Below are 18,336 nucleotides of genomic sequence, written 5' to 3'. Positions count from 1 at the left end.
TTTTTTTTCGAGCACGAGTTGCACATATACAGATAAAAAATGCTTCTCTCTTAATAAACCATAACTTTACCGCAATTAATGTTATTATAAAATTTACGCGAAATTTCATGCGCTTTCTAAAAATAAAAGTTTTATTGGTGTATGATTATATATGACCAAGTAATTACGAATTTGGTTTAGCAGGTGTCACTGAACCCTGTCACGATATTGGGTGCTGACTGACGTCGCCAAATTTTCTACGTTACTCAGATCCTATTTTACTGATAAATTTGTGAGAGGTATCATTTGAAAGCATATTATGCGTACTATCTTTATTTCTAATATTTCAAGTCGAAACTGTAGAAGTTTACAAAATATTTGATTAGTAATATGTGTATTTTACTGTGCATGAATAGCATTGGCATTGATAAGACACGCTTCTAGCTCAATAAATTATAGTTTTCCGCAATTGAAATAATAACAAAATAAACGGAAAATGTATGACTTACACAAAAAATAAGTTTGGTTTGTATTGCATGAACAATTAATTTGAATTTGTTCAGCTCACCTACTGCGCACCATCATATAAATGGATGTCCACCGTCGTTGCCTTTTTTCATGATTTTTCAGATTTTATTTCACTAATCGTATATTCATAATAAATATAATCTATCACGTATCGAATTTACTTATATACTTAATTGATCAGTAAAATAAAATCTGTAAAATGATGAAGAAATTAAGGCAACGTCGGTGGACATCCGTTTATATGACGATTGACCGTGCGCAGTGGGTATGGTGGACAAATTAACATTAATTGTTTAAGCAAATCTAACAAAACTCATTTTTTGTAAAGGCCATACATTTTGCGGTTCATTTCGTTATTATATCAATTGCGGAAAAATATAATTTATTGAGCTAGAAGCATGTTTCACTCGTATCAGTGCGAATGCTATTCATATACAGTAAAAATACACATATTGTCAAATATTTTGTAAACTTCTACAATTACGACTAACATTATTAAAAAGTAACGATAGTACGCATAATATACTTTCAAATGATACCTCTCACAAATTGATCGCTAAAATAGGATCTGAGAAATACATAAAATTAGGCGACGGTTAGCACCTATTTACGTCACGGGGGTGCAGTGACACCTGCTAAACCAAATTCGTAATTACTTGGTTGTATAATATTATACATCAATAAAACTTATATTTTTAGAAAGCATATGAAATGTCCTGTAAATCTTATCATAACATTTTTTGCGGTAAAGTTATTGTTGGTCATGCACCAAGATACAATCTTAAAAATTATGAAAACGGCAACGAAAATGGTCATCCATGTATATGACGGTGCGCAGTGAGTATGATGGATAAATTAACATTAATTCTTTATACAATACTGACAAAACTTATTATTTGAAAAGGTCATACATTTCGCCGTTTATTTTGTTATTATATCAATTGCGGAAAAAATATAATTCATTGAGCTAGAAGCATGTTTTACTCACATCGGTTCCAATGCATATTTTCAAATATTTTGTTAGCTACTACAGTTACAACTAAAATTATTGAGAACCAATGATAGTACGCATAATATGCTTTCAAAAGATTCCTGTTAAATAAAATAGGATCTGAAAAATATAGAAAATTTGGTGACGGTCAGCATCCATACGTGGCCGGGCGCTGTGCCCCCCCCCCTACTTAACCATATTTGTAATTACTTGGTTATATAATATCATACACCAATAAAACTTATGTTATTAGAAAGCACACAAAATTCCGCGTAAATCTTCTACTAACATCAATTCCGGAAAGTTGTTGTTTATTGATTAAGAAGCATTTTTTACCAGTAGGTACTTGTGCGACTCATGGTCTATAAAACACATATTTTCAAATATTTTCTAAACAGCTACCTTTATGATTATAGTTATTTATAAAAAAATATAGTAGGTTTAATTAGCTTTGAAACGATACCTCTCGCATATGGATCCGTAAAATAGGACCTCAAAAATATTGAATACTTTACTACGGTCAGCGCCCATTTCTGCGACCAGGCAGAGTGACTCCTGCTAAACCAAATTCGTAATTACATGGTTATATATTATCATATACCAATGAAACTTATATTTTTAGAAAGAGCATGAATAGACGCGAAAATTTTATAATAACATCAATTGCGGTAAAGTTATTGTTTATTGAGTTAGACGCATTTTTTCTAGTACTTGTGTAATTAATGCGCGATAAAAAAACACATATTTTCAAATATTTCGTAAACGGTTACTTTTATGAGTATAGTTATTTAAAAACAATTAAAGTAGGTTTAATAAGCTTTCAAACGACACCTTGCACGAACAGATTGGTGGCATAGGACTCGAGATGTGAATAAATATCTATGATGGTCGGCCGCCATCTTTCTCCCCCTTTTTCTCAACCCGTCCCCCCCCTCCTTAAACTAAAACAGGTCAATTCGTAATCTGGAGATAACGAGGAACACATCCATACCTGTTTTAGGTATTTAGAAGAGATGTCGACGACTTTTTGTAAAAGAGGTCGTTTGGTCCCTGACTAGTAGTATAAATAGGGGAAAATGAGCTCCACATTTGTATAAAACAGTGTCCAGAGTGTCCTCCTCTTGCGTCTTAATGGAGACGTGATTGAGTAAAAATAGATGGTCTATTGATGCATTTGTAATACAATTTCTCTGCCATTTTCCTTATGGAGGGTATAATTAAGTTTGTAAGCATAAATAGAGTATTTATCATGAGTTTTTGATGTTACAACTAATTACGTTATATGATTTACATTCATTGTATGGATGTGAACATCGTCCGTAGACGGTTACTTTCTTACTAGTCCGAGCCGGGAATCGAACCGGGGCTTCATCTTACGCGACTATCGTTTTACCCACCATCGAATAGCTTATTTCTAAAAAATCTGTAGATCTCGCGAAAACAGTAAACACGTGTTAAAGATATCAAAAGTAAGGATAAGGCATTTATATAACTTCGACTGAACATTCTATCGTTTGGCCATGAAAGTGCTCACCCCCTCTCGGTTACCTGCCTGTCAAAAACGCGAACAGTCGACCTGTCAACACCACAACGCGATGAGTTCACATCACGGCGCACAATTTGTCGCGACTGCAGGTTTGGCTCCCAACATTTTTTGTACCCGTATGAGTAATCCTTATGACACAATTTTAAAAGTCAATGACTTATCGACAAATTCAAAATATAAATCTTTTGGGCTTGCTACTCATTAAATGCGTCTTCGTAGAAACATCTACGAAATCCTCTTTGATTTTCTTCATATTTATTGCCAAAGAGTACCCAAGATCTCGAAAAGGTAGGTACCTGTTTTCTGTCGTCTCAATGTATCAGAGGATCATTTCCAAAGATCTCATAATTTATTCCAGATTTCTAGGCGCTAGCGAGAAATTCCAGATAAATCCACGCGTTCATTCAGAAATGAAGAACTTTCATCTATTTATTCGAATACTACTTTTGATACTGTAATTGGGTTAGTCCTAGCAACCGCATTTTTTGGAGAAATAGGTAGGTGAGCAATTCCCGTTTAGTTTGTACATTTGGATCACGTCTCCGATTTTGATAAAAATTGGTAGGCTGATAGAGTCCATGATGCTGAGCAAGATCCACTAGGTTTCCCAAAATGTCCTATGTAGTTTGTATGAAACCTTCCTTTTTTGTTACCAAATTTCTATGCATTTTCGGTAACAAAAAAGGAAAGTTTCATACAATCAACCTAGGACATTTTGGGAAACCTAGTGGATCTTGCTCAGCATCATGGACTCTATCAGCCTACCAATTTTTATCCAAATCGGAGACGTGATCCAAATGTACAAACTTAACGGGAATTGCTGAGGTACATATTCTCTACATCTCATATAAAATTACTTTATATTTGTAATACGATACCATGGTAAATACGTAGGCGAGACGACTGAAAAAATCGGCCAAGTGCGAGTTGTACTCGCGTTGTAAGGGTTCCGTACACTACAAGAAGGGCTTAAGCGCCTCCTTTTTAGTAGGAACTTAAGTCATTTTTGCGAATAATCGATATTTTGAACAAAACGAAACAGAAATGAGTTTATATGTAATATTCAAACGCGCTCACACAATTTCAAGAGATTTGGTAACTCCTTGCAGCGGCAGTAACTTAAGTGAAATTCGTAATTTGAGTTTTTTTCTCTTAGTTCCGACTTACGCTTTACAGTAGATTTCTAATAGGTTTTCCTGTAATCTATACATTGAAAACTATCTCGTGTTTTTGAAAATTTTACGCTTAGTAGTTTCGGAGATAAGGGGAATGGTTATTTTTTGACTATTTTCTTAAATAACTTGAAAAATACCTTACTTAAAATTATTAAAAAAATATTTTTGAAATACCTATAAAACGCTCTTTCATTTGATATGTAACACAATGTAGTTCTAGAAACTTTGAGATTTAATTTTTACTTTTACCCCCCAAAAGCGGTCCCTATAATTAAATTTTCTTCATTTAAATTACATGCCCGTTTTTGGGTCGCATATGCGTGCCAAATTTCAAGTTAATAGGTTCAGTAGTTTCGGAGAAAATTAGCTGTGACAGCAGACAGACAGACGCACGAGTGATCCTATAAGGGTTCCGTTTTTCCTTTTTGAGGTACGGAACCCTAAAATGCGTCCGTCAATTAGATTATCAAAGAATATTAGACACGTATTTTTTCTTTTTTCTCGTAAACGAAAAATGACGACGGTACAGTGCGTTGAAGTTTCGCGTGACGTCACGCCTAGGTACAATTTTTACTTAGAAATAAAGTCACAAGCCCGGGGACTCCGGAACTTTGATGCTCTATATTTTTGTATTTTATCATTAATTACAAAAAGCGAAAAATATGTGTCCAGTATTTTTGGACGGTCTAACTGACGGACTAAACAGAATGCCATTTTTTTATGTAGTCGTCATCCCTCTTTTTTTATTGATATAACAAAAACTTAGTGATAGTGCTTACAACTATTCGTCTATATTTTAAGGATAACTACCTATAGATATAGTACCCTTGTTTGAGCTTAGCTCTCCGACCTCCGTACAAAGCCTGGGCGGAACTACAAGTTAACAATAAAACAGAAATATGTTCTGATAAAAATGTCATTTATATAAAATGGAAGACCTCATTTCAGCGGAATACTCCGGTTTAAAAATATAACCAATAAAGCGCTTATTAAATTCCTTCCATATCTCTTCCTCCACGGTTCCCTGTTCACGTGTAACGTTAGTATAATGACAATTATCTTTAAGGTACAGCGGGACAAATCTCGACTGGGGGGCAATTGTAACCAATCAATTTTTTCCATTATTACACTATGATGCTGAGTTTTACATGTATCCACTGTACACGCCTACCATATAGATGTATAACCGGTGGACACACTATTTAATAATGCAAACATTGTAAAACATGGAAAAAATGGTCAGTTATATTTGCCCCCCAGTCGAGATTTGCCCCGCTGTACCTTATACATGAATGTTTTGAAACATGACAATCGAATTTACCCATTTTTTAGTGAGATGCAAATGGTCATCATAAACCTGAAAGCTGTAGTAATAATTTCAAAGTTTTTGCTGACTTTACGTGTCTAACTTGTACTAAGAATATAGGATACGCTGCAGTTAGTTCCCTGTTCCCTAGAAAAGATTAGCTACAAATCCCTAGAGCCGGCACGTGGGCGCAATCACAATGCGCCGCTGACGGGAATACTGATCCTGCATGTTGCAGCTTCATATCTTTTACTATAGCATTTTATAAACGTTGCACATATGACATGTGTGTTCATCGCAAGGCTTTGTTAAATGGAGTAACCAAATACAAAGCAATTATCGTACGAAAGCCATTTTAATCCCGTAAATTGGTTTGTGTGTTTTCTTTTCAGAGACCGCATGACATTAATAGCTTTTTTTGTACCCCTTACTATTTAATACTTTGCCAATGGATCATGCAAAGTAATTATTCCTAATTTAAAGGAATTGCGACGTTTGAAGAGGTAACCAGAATTTCTCGTAGGAATCCTGTAAAGTACCATTGGAAATAATCATTATAATAAGAAAAATGCGTTGAAAACTCAACTGACTACTAGACTACATGTACTAAAGGTAGCATTTGATCCGGATTTTGATTATAAAAGTTCAATATTTACTTTTAGTTCTAATTTTCTTCACATACTGACTTTACGTAGCTAGCACTAGGTACGCGACAGGATACGTTGGAGTTAGTTCCCTAGAAAAGATTACCTACAAATCCCTAGAGCCGGCACGTGAGCGCAATCACAATGCGCCGCTGACGGGAATACTGATACCGCGCATGTTGCTTTCGTAGCTTTTACAATATCATTTTGTGCAATATGTGCTGTTGCTGTGAGAATTAGAACGTAGAAAGATCTAGAAGTAGCTAGAAAACTTAATGGTACGAGCGTGCGACTATCATTCCGGATGTCTCGGGATTAAATGCCGAAACACACCAATGAGTTTTTCGGAACTTATGACAATATAATTTCATGTCTGCCAGTCGTTCGTTAACGGAAATACTTATTGCGAGAATACAGAGTTAGTTTTTGCTAAGCTTAGTTTACCTAACATTTAACGGAAATACTTATTGCGAGAATACAGAGTTAGTTTTTGCTAAGCTTAGTTTACTTTCTGAATTAAAAGGTCAGATGGTAATGGCTTTCGTAAAAACTAACTAGTGCCTGCCTAATTATCTAGTTGCTAATGCGGGAACTTCTAGGGACCAACACGTCGAGATTACGCAAAGATGACGAAGAATTCTTGTTTTAAGATCAGTCAGCTCTTGCAAATCTATTACAGGCGTTTCCTCAAAAAGTTTGTTTTATGTGGTTAAAGTACAAACGCGTTTGTTGCTCAATTGTTGCGTGTAGGTATTGTTTACTTAGTAGTCAAACGCATCGGAAAGTCAATTTTGTATTCATTACAGTCCGCGATTGCATAAGTACTACAATGCTGCATCTTTCCAACATGCGCCTAACGGCTCAGCCACGACATTGGTCTAAGCGCGACAGCGGCGAGCGGCGGCCGTATATTGGAGCGAGACACAGCGATGAGACTTCTCATTCGCACTTATGGCTGCCGCTCACCGCTGTCGCGCTTAGACCAATATCGTGGCCGGGCCGTAAGAGGACGCTAGAGCGTTCGGCGGAGCGGGCCAGCGTGCGTCGAACCTGCAGCGTTGAATCAGGACACTTGTATGAGGCTATATTGAGCTTCAATTGTCCGACATGCACGCGGCGCGCTCGCCCACGTTGCACGCACATTGAGCGTGCTCTCAGGCCTCAGCTGCCTTTTACTTCTGAGCGAACATTTTTTCGTTCATGCGCAGATGAAAACACTTGACTTCCATACCTTTATCGGTGCATGAACGAACGAATGCTCGCTCAGGGTACGTAGCCAAATGGCACAAACGCTCACGAAACGAAACGCTCGTAAATATCAATCTCTATCGATCTTGCGTACAGGCGCGACAGAGCCAGACTAGGTACCTTTCGCGGCGTATCGTTTTCGTTTCGCGTCGCAGAAATGCCATCGGCTGCGCCTCCAGAACTGTTCAGAACACTAAGTGAAAACGCAGCTTACCTAACACGGAATACTATGAATAAGTCAAAACCATTTAAAACTCAATTCCTACGATGTTTTGCATCACGAACACTATACCCTATTCCAAAATTGTATTCGGGTTAGTTCCCAGTTTTACATTACTATAGTTTACTTATAACAGCTCAATCAATCAAACAGCCTGTGTTTCCCACGGAACTCCGTGACACGTTCTAACAATACAATGCCTTTCAAAAAACGGCGTAAGCGACATAAGTGAACACGGCATTTAGGCCTTTTTAGACTGGAAGTATTTGACCCGCCCTTGTTCTTACAAAAAAGCTATTAAACCATGTAATAGCGAAGTTTGTATAGATGTAGTGAATAATTATGACATGAAGTTTTTTTGTTTGGTAATACGTTAGTTTCAACAGGCACCTACTTCACTTTATGTTTCAATTTACCGAGTTTGTGACTGATGTCCATTATTACTTAATATTATAAATGGGAAAGCGGAACCATGAATTGTCGTAATTTTTTTAAGTGGAGTTAGTTGAAGGGATGGAGAGTGACATAGGCTTCTTTTTGTCTCTTTCTAACGCGAGCGAAGCCTAGTAAACTACATATAAAGGAAAAGTCATTTAGTGTGTGTGTTCTATTCTGTTCCAAATATTATTGTGTAGTCGTGTACATAACAAAAATATGCCCTAAAATTATAAATATTACTAGCTTTTGCCCGCGGCTTCGCTCGCGTTAGAAAGAGACAAAATGTAGTCTATGTCACTTTCGATCCCTTCAACTATCTCCACTTAAAAATCACGTCAATTCGTCGCTCCGTTTTGCCGTGAAAGACGGACAAACAAACAGACACACACACTTTCCCATTTATAATATTAGTATGGATAATATCCCTTGGTTTTGCTACTTATACACTCACGGTGTAGATGTCACAGTAGGTATACATTATACCACAGAATATATAATAGTACAAGTACAGAAGGCCCACTGCTTTGATGTTCACGAAATGCCGCCTTTTTAAATGCCTACAAAATTCTAACAAAGAAACGAGCCGCACGTGCGCAGCGACAGAGGATAGGGTTGCCTATGGTTTAAAACGCATTAATTCTCAGATAAATAGTTATACTATATATTCAAGTCTTGGGTACATTCTAGGTATATATAGAGTATTTATATATTTTTGTTACAGCCTTCAGCATCACAAGCCTTATTGAACTTTTCCGTTGGATTTAATCAATAAGATCAGTGTAAGATTGTCCTATTTTATTCATGATGTCTATTTAACTAAGCATTATTAGCCATTCCACACGTAAACATCGCATATGAACCTTGAAAAAAACTCGCTACGTAATGTAACAATAGAAAGTGCGAACGTGCGTTCCGTGAGCACGCGCGCCACCCCTGATTAGGCCGCGAACTCGCGGCCGCCAGCATGTACTTGTTGTGGGTAGGTGGTTATAATATCTAATATGCATGTGGGTAAGAACATGAATAAAGAGTCAGTCTTGATCTGAGCACGTAGTTTCATTGACGCGTCCCGATACCTTTACATGGCGCAGCCGAGATAAAAGAACCGTTAAAGTATTTGTTTTTAGTATATTCGCGACCGTTCGCGATGGAGTCTATCTTGCCGCCGCCGTCGCCGTTTATTTTCGATAATAATTTGGAAAATGTGACTTCTGGCAATTTGTCTGTGGAATGGACTAAGTGGAAAAAAGCTTTTAGTATTTACTTCGACGCGTGTGAGTTATCGAAGAAAGAGGAAAAGGTGCAAATTAGTATTTTGCTCCATGTCATCGGGGAGCGAGCTCGGGAAGTGTACCAACAGTTCGAATCGGAATGCACGACGTTAAAGAGTTTGATTGAGCGGTTTGATAAGTTTTTTTTGCCTAAGAAAAATTTAACTATAGAACGGCACAGATTTTTTACTCGTTGTCAGCATGATGGTGAGTCGATCGAGCAATACGCTTTTGAACTCAGGAAGCTGGCTGCCACCTGTGAATTCGACAAGCTAATGCAGGATTTAATAAAGGATAGACTGATTTGTGGTATAAAAGAGGACGCATTACGGGAGCGGCTGTTACGTGAGCCAGATCTTACGCTAAGTAAATCTTTGGATATTTGTAACTTGGCCCAGATGTCCAAGGTGCAAGCGGGGGCTATAAAGCAAGAGGCTGTGGAACATAAGGCATATGTGGTGGAAAATAATCCGAGGCATAGCGATGAGTACAATTGGACAAGTGAAGGTAGTCGAAACAATCAAGTTTGGGGGGTAAGTCACCGAGGAGCGCCGGCGCATCGAGGAGCGGCGCGCGGCCGGGGCCGGGGCGGCCGTTATCAGGCCCCCGCCCGCCTCCCCGCGCCCGCGCGCCCCAGTCCTGCCCGGCGGGATCACCTGTTTAATCGGCAAGTGCGGGGTGTAAATAGTGCTAATGCTAATGTTTCGTGTGCGCGATGTGGTTTGCCTCATGGCAGTTCAAAATGTCCTGCTATTGGCAGAAGGTGTCTGAAGTGTAGTAATTATGACCATTTTTCGCGGATGTGCAATGTTTACGAGGTGCGAGCTGAGGAAAACAATGATCAGGTAGGAAACTGCTGTACTAGTTCGAGTGTTTGGTGGATTGATTTGTTGTTCGAAAAGGGAAATATTAAATTTAAATTGGACACTGGAGCCGATGTAAATATAATACCGCTTAGCTGTTTGAGTCAAATTAGTTTGAATAAGAACGATTTAAGCGCGACGGGTGATACATTGAGTGGGTACTCAGATCATCCCCTCAATGTAGTAGGCAAATGTAGTTTGAAAACAAAATACAGGCAACGGATGTATATTCTAGACTTTATTGTGGTCGACACGGCCTCAGATCCTATATTAGGTAGGGATTCGTGTGTTGAACTAAATGTTGTCAAGCGAGTTTTACACGTCGAAATGAATACCGGTAGTAATTTAGAGCGACATGTGTATAGGGAGTATTCGGATGTGTTTGAAGGAGTTGGGTGCATGCCGGGGGTGTATAAGATCGAGCTGAACAGAAATGTTACGCCAGTGGTACACGCTCCACGAAAGTTGCCGGTAGCCTTGAAAGATAGTGTTAAAAAAAGTTAGATGAAATGGTTAGTGATGGGATTATTGCCAAGGTAGAGGGGCCCACGGATTGGGTCAACAGCATGACCGTTGTAAGGAAGGCTAACGGTGACATAAGGCTATGCTTGGATCCGAGGGACTTAAATCAGGCTATTAGGCGTGAGCACTTTAAATTACCGACCTTGGATGAAATGTCTGTCAATCTCGGAGGTTCTAAATTTTTTAGCACCCTGGATGCCAAGCAAGGATTCTGGCAGCTTCGTCTTCACGAAGATAGTACTGATTTAGTTACTTTTAATACAAGTTTTGGGAGGTATAAGTTTTTGCGTTTGCCCTTTGGAATTTCTTCAGCGTCTGAAGTATTCCACAAAAAAATGTACGAACAATTTGATGATTTGGAAGGTGTTTGTTTATTCATTGATGACCTTCTAATTTACGGTCGTACAAAAGAGGAGCACGATGCTAGGTTGTTACTCGTTTTGGACCGATGTCGTGAGATTAATTTAAAACTAAATAAAGACAAGTGTAGGTTTGGTCTGTCCGAAATAAAATATTTAGGACATAAGATTACTCAAAATGGCATTTATTCGGACGACTCGTATACGTCCGCAATAAGAAATATGCCTCGTCCAAAAAACACTAAGGATCTAGAACGATTTCTAGGTATGATAAATTATGTAGGTAGCTTTGTACCGAATCTCTCCGACAAAAATCATGCACTCAGGCAATTACTTAAAAAGGACATAGAATGGCATTGGTTGGAGTCGCATGAGAAAGCTTTTAACGATTTAAAACAGTGTTTGACAAGTGTACCTGTATTACAGTATTACAGTTTAAAAAAACCCGTGGTTATTTCTGTTGACGCTTGTAAGAATGGACTAGGGGCTTGTTTACTACAGGACAATTTGCCTGTATGCTATGCATCGAGGTCCTTAACAAAAGCTGAACAAGCATATGCGCAGATAGAAAAAGAACTCCTTGCATGCGTATACGCCTGCGAAAAGTTCTATAGTTATATCTATGGTCGAGGTGATGTCACAGTGGAAACTGACCATAAGCCACTGATAAGTATTATATGTAAGCCGATAGTCTCTGCTCCTGCGAGGTTACAAAGGATGCTCCTGCGTTTGCAACCATACAACTTCAAACTTGTATACAAACCAGGTAAGTATATGTATATGGCCGATACTCTCTCTCGTGCGGTGGATCCGGCGAGCGCTCCGAATGAAATTCCGCGCGATCAGCTGGACGCGCGCGCACAGGTGTGTGCCGTTCTGCTTAGCAACCCGCTTGTTGACTCGCACTTTGTACATATACAAAAGTTGACTCAGGATGACAGTGAACTCCAAATGGTAATAAGGTATATTAAAGAAGGCTGGCCGGAGTGTAAGCAGGATGTCGATGACCAAGTGAAACCCTACTGGGGTTATCGTGATGAATTGACGGTCGCGCATGGTATGGCATGGAAGGGCGATCGAATTATTATTCCAGCTTCTATGCGTAAGGAAATGTTAAGGCGGGTGCACATTGGGCACTTAGGATTAGAGAAATGCAAGTTAAAGGTGCGTGAATCTGTATTTTGGCCAAATATAAATAGCCAGCTAGAGGACTTAATTAAAAACTGTCAAGCATGTCTAACCTTTAAAAACCAGAATGGGAAAGAATCATTGATACCACATGAGATACCGGACAGGGCTTGGTCGAAAATTGGGGTAGATGTATTTCACTATAAGGAGAAAAAATATTTATTAGTCATTGAGGTATATGTACTACGTACTAGAGGCGACGCTGCTAAGAGAATTTTTTACACACCCCACTGCGGTCCATGGACCGCAACGTTGTCAGTCGTCACCAGGCCCTTGCAGTGCAGTGACGTGCCGTGATGCATTTACTTTCCACGTGAATAATGCGTTCTTGTGTGCTTAAAAATTGTTCTAATCACTCGAAAAAATCAAATAAAAGTCAAGGTGTGACATTTCATCGGTAAATTAAACAAAAAACTCGTCTATAATATTTTAAGATTGAATATTCTACAAATACGCGAGCGGGAGCGGGACTGCCGCCATTTTGGTGACGCAATCAAAGACTAACCGCGCAGATGTGCCATTTACATTGTTCCTACTAATGTGTTTCACCTCTAATATATTTGCGAAATATATATATTTCTATTTGGAAAATGATTAGGTAACTAATTACTACGTCATGAATTATGTTACTATAATATAAAAAAAGTTTATTTCTTTATTGATTGTTAATATTTTTTGAGTGAAATTGTATTTTTAGCACGCTCACTTTTTGCAGTTTTCTTTGATCTGATCATGAAAAAAGGGAACAATGGATACGCTTTGTCCAACACATATATATGTTCATTCATTGTATTTTAAAGAAGAAGATAAGTACAGCACAATTATATTAATTTGTATTGTTTAAGTTGTAAATAAATAAATCATTTTGACTAGACTAGCCGTATTTTAAAATATAAAATTTCCGTTAGGCAGAATATAATAATAATGTGTCACATCTGATGGTGGACCTACTCTATGCGTAAATTGCCGCTCCCCCCACCCCGCGCATTTGTCAGCATGTGCAGTGTTTTCGCTTGGCAACGTCGCCTCTAGTACGTAGTACATATACCTCAATGTTATTAGTAGTAGATTATTTTAGCAAGTTCTTGGAAGTGATAGAACTAAATTGTTTACTTTCTAGCCATATTATTGAGCAGTTAAAGATTGTTTTTAGTCATCAGGGCATACCTAACATTGTAATATCAGACAATGGCCCTGAATTTTCTTCCAGCCAATTCAAACAGTTCTCTCAGCAGTGGTGTTTTGAACATATAACGTCGTCTCCTTGCTATTCGCAATCAAACGGGCAGGTTGAACGGAATGTGCAGACCGTAAAAAATATATTAAAGAAAACTAGTGTTGAAAAAACTGATTTCAGGCAAGCACTGTTAGAATATTTAACCACTCCCATCACTAATCAGTTAGCATCTCCATCAGAGTTATTGAACAATAGAAAGTTTCGTGGTATCGTCCCGTATGCTCCAAAACTTCTTCATCCTAAAATCCAAGTGAATGTTACGGCAGAGTTAGAAAAGAGACAGATTAAACAAAAGCTACAGTATGACAAGACGGCACATGATTTAAAACAATTATTGCCAGGCCAAAAGGTTAAAGTTAGAGTAGATAAGAAGTGGGTTAGTGGCACAATTTTACAAATTAAAGGTATCAGATCATATTTAATTCAATTGATGCAGGGTGGTACTTTAGTGAGAAACAGGCGTCATCTTATAGTAGACTCGGAATTTAGACCGGAGTTACCTGTGTGTCCCCGGCCTTATGACGATATCACCGTAACAAGTGATAACGATAACGCGAGGGCGCATGCGCCCGCCCGGCAGCCTCAGTCGCACGCGCAGCGTGCTGTCATCAACACGGCTCCAGTGTCCGATAATGCTCCAAACAGTAACAATAATTATGTCACTCGTTCTGGCAGGGTGGTGATTCCTCCTGATTGGTTTTAATTAGCAGCCGGGTTGAATATGCGCGGTGTCGAAGATGGATTTGTATAAGTACATTATTAAAAAAAAAATACCTAAACAACTAGCAGTAAGGTTCAATTTCCATTGGAGATTAATTTTGTTTTTAAAAGGTTATGTAGGTAAAGAACACCTGTGCTAAGTACGAGTAGGTACATAACATAATGGGTTAAGTAGTTAGTACAAAATATAATAAGTAGGTATGTACCTACTTAATAGTCGCTAAGTCGTTAAAGTTAAAGTGTAATAATTCAATAATAGATTAGTAACCAATTGTGTAATATACTGTATAAAAATGGTTCATTACCTCATGAACTGAAGATAATTTAAAGCTCTTATATTGCATGATATTTTATTCGCCTTTGTCTGTTTTAAAGATTAACAGAATAGGTATATAAAAAAAAAATGTTCAGTAAAAATATATATATGTACTTATGGAGCTACAGTAATTTTTTTTTATGTATACAATAAGAAAAATGTTTTGCTACTATATGAGTTTTTATAGTATTTGCCGATATTGTGTAATCATTTAGAAATGATTTACCTAATCTCGAGGCTACGAATTATATATATATAAAAAAAAAGTATATTAATGTTGAGCCGATTTGTATTTTTATTCTAGGCTATTAATAAACCAGGTATCACGATGTCTTTAATACCTACAACCTGTTTTTATTGAATTCCGTTAACTTTAAAGGAAGGTTCTTAAGATCACATACAATTAATTTCTCTAAGAAGCTAGCGTCTCAACTCGTTATCGAGTAATTAAAAAATAAATAAAGATAATTGCTGAACACGTGTGTGACAACCTTTAGCAATTCCTAATGTTATTTGTTTTGACATTTGCCGTCAATCACTTGACACTAACTTTTGAATGTTATTCTTAAGGGTCTCTCACACTAATAAATTTATTAATTATGTATGAAAATGATGAAAACATTTTTTTTTGCGAAGTTAACTAAAAGTGATATACAGGATGGTTCCTGATAATGAACTTAGCTACGTGTCGAATTTAACGGAAAACAAAAAAAAAAACATGGTGTATATTATTTTATTTTCTCTTTAATACCTTCACTGATTTTGCATTGTACAACTGAGTGAATTTATGATTACCTACTTTTTTTTTTTTTTTTTTATGAAAAAGGAAAGTAAGTAGGTTTATATGTAATTTATGTTATTCCATATGTTTAAATGAATTAAATTAATAAATGTGTAACTTGAGATCTAATATAGGAATTGAAACATCTAAATGTAGAAAAGGGGGTTGTGGGTAGGTGGTTATAATATCTAATATGCATGTGGGTAAGAACATGAATAAAGAGTCAGTCTTGATCTGAGCACGTAGTTTCATTGACGCGTCCCGATACCTTTACACTTGTAGCGCGGCGATAGAATCGCGGAGTGAGCCGCCCCTGATTATACAAACTACTCCTGTGTACTGTGGGCACGTGAGCATGTCTTCAAAGCCCGCAAACATGCTGTGCGGTCACAGATATATATTTAAATAGATCACGAGTGCCAAAGTTTCAGCAACTTAGTAGCCGTATGTGTGAGTAGACATATGTGAGTAGCTGTTCATTGTAATGTATTCTGTTTCTGTTTTGCTCTGCTTTTTACGTTTTGTGTTTGTTCTAAGTGTCAATGGGTACACTGAAAATCAGCGTCGTAACACTATTAATGTGCTGCGACAAATGCCAAGTGTTATCCTTTTCCGAAACCACCCTAAGCACTGTAAGTTCATTTATTTTCCTAGATGTAAGTCTACTTTGATTTTGTTGTAAATGTGTTTCGAATAAAGTCTCATTCATTCATTCACTTAGACATTCCTAATGTTTGAAGAATATACCTACAAAGCATTTACAAAGCACAAGTGGAATTTCGAGTTGTTATAAGTACTTGTAAGTTAAGTATTTTAAGGGTAACCCTCATCTGGCAGAATAATTTTGGTCAGAAACACACTTCGCATAACACGTTTCGCAGAAACACTTTCGGTCGAATAATAATTTTGCAGAAAACTTAGTTGGCATCATAGCTACCACGCATACGACACATTTGGCAGAATATTATTTTACAGAACATTGCTTTGGTCGACTTTGATTTAGCATAATTTTATGTACCATAATTATATGGTACATACAATTATGCTGTTATTAAATCATATAGAATACTACTACAAGAGCAGAATGACACGCCATCAAAAAGGAAATACTATCCCAGTACCGTTAGGTACGATGACGAGCAAAGCGAGGAGGTGTTAGGTATCTTGCATCCCCAACACATTCGACTCGCCTTCAAAAAGCAAATTGCAAGTTTATGCCGCCTAATCTGATATTATGCAAAAATATTATCTGCGAAAGTACCCAAGTAACATTTTAGTGCTATAATTTTGGTTTTCGACGCCAAAAGCTACTATAGATGTCGTATAAAGGTTTTCGGCGTGACCGCTTGTCGTATAAAAGCCTCCAGTAACACCTTTTACGAGTAGCTCTATAAGCTTATACCGCTAAAAGGTGTTATTAGGAAGTGATGTAAACGTTTATATCACCATTTTATAGAGCCGCTATAGGCCTGGTCTATAACAGGATCAAATATGACTACTATAGATCTATATTATTGTATAATGGTGTTAGGAATCACTGCTATGCAATCAATTTGCGCTATTAACGTTCCCGACAAGCCGCTATAGTTGTTGCGTTATACAGCTAAAAGGTGTTATTAGGAAGTGATGTAAACGTTTATATCACCATTTTATAAAGCTGCTATAGGCCTGGTCTATAACAGGATCAAATATGACTACTATAGAACAATATTATTATATAATGGTGTTAGAAATCACTGTTATGCAATCAATTTGCGCTATTAAGGTTCCCGACAAGCCGCTATAGTTGTTGCGTTATACAGCTAAAAGGTGTTATTAGGAAGTGATGTAAACGTTTATATCACCATTTTATAGAGCCCCTATAGGTCTGGTCTATAACAGGATCAAATATGACTACTATATAACAATATTATTATATAATGGTGTTAGAAATCACTGTTATGCAATCAATTTGCGCTATTAAGGTTCCCGACAAGCCGCTATAGTTGTTGTGTTATACAGCTAAAAGGTGTTATTAGGAAGTGATGTAAACGTTTATATCACCATTTTATAGAGCCGCTATAGGCCTGGTCTATAACAGGATCAAATAACCTACTAAAGAACAATATTATTGTATAATAGTGTTAGGAATCACTGTTATGCTATCAATTTGCGCTATTAAGGTTCCCAACAAGCCGCTTATAGTATTTTTAGTAGTCGTATTTTAACAGAAATTAAAACCTAACTATACCACTATTTTGGGATATAGTGGCTTTGGAAAACACTGCTACAGTATTTAACACTGTAGTAGTGATATGAATACCATTATAGAGCTATTTTGCTGTATAATGAAGTTTTCAGGATACGTTTATATAGCTTTGAAAAGCGTTAATAGTCGGTCGTCTAATGCCTTTTATATCTCATCGCCGTATACGTCACAATTACTCTTTTATATCACAGAACTGTGGAATAATGGTTTCGGTATCTCTTTTAAAACACAATAGCGTTATAGCTGAGTTTACTATATGTTTTATAAAAAAAAACTGTTTAGAAGATCTTTCTATAGTAAAACATTGAAAACAAGTATTGTTTTCTATATAAAGAACTTATAAGTTAAACTGGATCATAGTTAAAGTCTCATGCAACCCTAATTGAATCCACAATGGCGGGCTTATGGCAGTGAATGCGTATGATAAGTGACATAGTCGAACTATAAAAGCGTATGTTTTACTTCTTGGTTTCATAGTAGAAACTATGGTGCCAATAATTTTATTGTATTAAATTATATTTATTTATTTTATTCAAAACAGGTATAAATCGAGGGCGCACTTAAAATACTCCATTAAACTAATATTCTTTTAACGGTAAAATTTCCATCGCATACCTTTTTGCAGTAATGATGGAATTATACGAAATCCAAATTATTTTGATTGACACTAAACTTCACAAGTTCACACGCCACTTTTCATAAAGTTCCTCGTTTAGAACAGTTTTTGTTAAATATTACACATTAAATTATTTTAGA

At 37.1% G+C, this 18,336-nt stretch overlaps 1 protein-coding gene across 1 annotated transcript; it reads left to right on the top strand.

Annotated features, from left to right (window-relative positions):
• Window positions 1–9,130: 9,130 nt before the first annotated feature.
• Window positions 9,131–14,244, top strand: LOC125234752. Its single transcript, XM_048141137.1, has 2 exons — window positions 9,131–10,191; window positions 14,191–14,244. Exons 1-2 carry the CDS (start codon window positions 9,223–9,225, stop codon window positions 14,206–14,208), a joined length of 987 nt encoding a protein of 328 aa, XP_047997094.1. The 5' UTR covers window positions 9,131–9,222; the 3' UTR covers window positions 14,209–14,244.
• The last annotated feature ends 4,092 nt before the right edge of the window (window positions 14,245–18,336 follow it).

This window comes from Leguminivora glycinivorella, chromosome 16 (assembly GCF_023078275.1).
Source record: "Leguminivora glycinivorella isolate SPB_JAAS2020 chromosome 16, LegGlyc_1.1, whole genome shotgun sequence".
NCBI classification, from domain to species: domain Eukaryota; kingdom Metazoa; phylum Arthropoda; class Insecta; order Lepidoptera; family Tortricidae; genus Leguminivora; species Leguminivora glycinivorella.
Note: the sequence above shows the minus strand (reverse complement) of the source record. Positions and strands in the feature narration are given on the sequence as shown.

Coding starts and splice junctions, on each gene's coding strand:
- LOC125234752 (XM_048141137.1), top strand. CDS start 9,223: ATGGAGTCTATCTTGCCGCCGCCGTCGCCGTTTATTTTCGATAATAAT.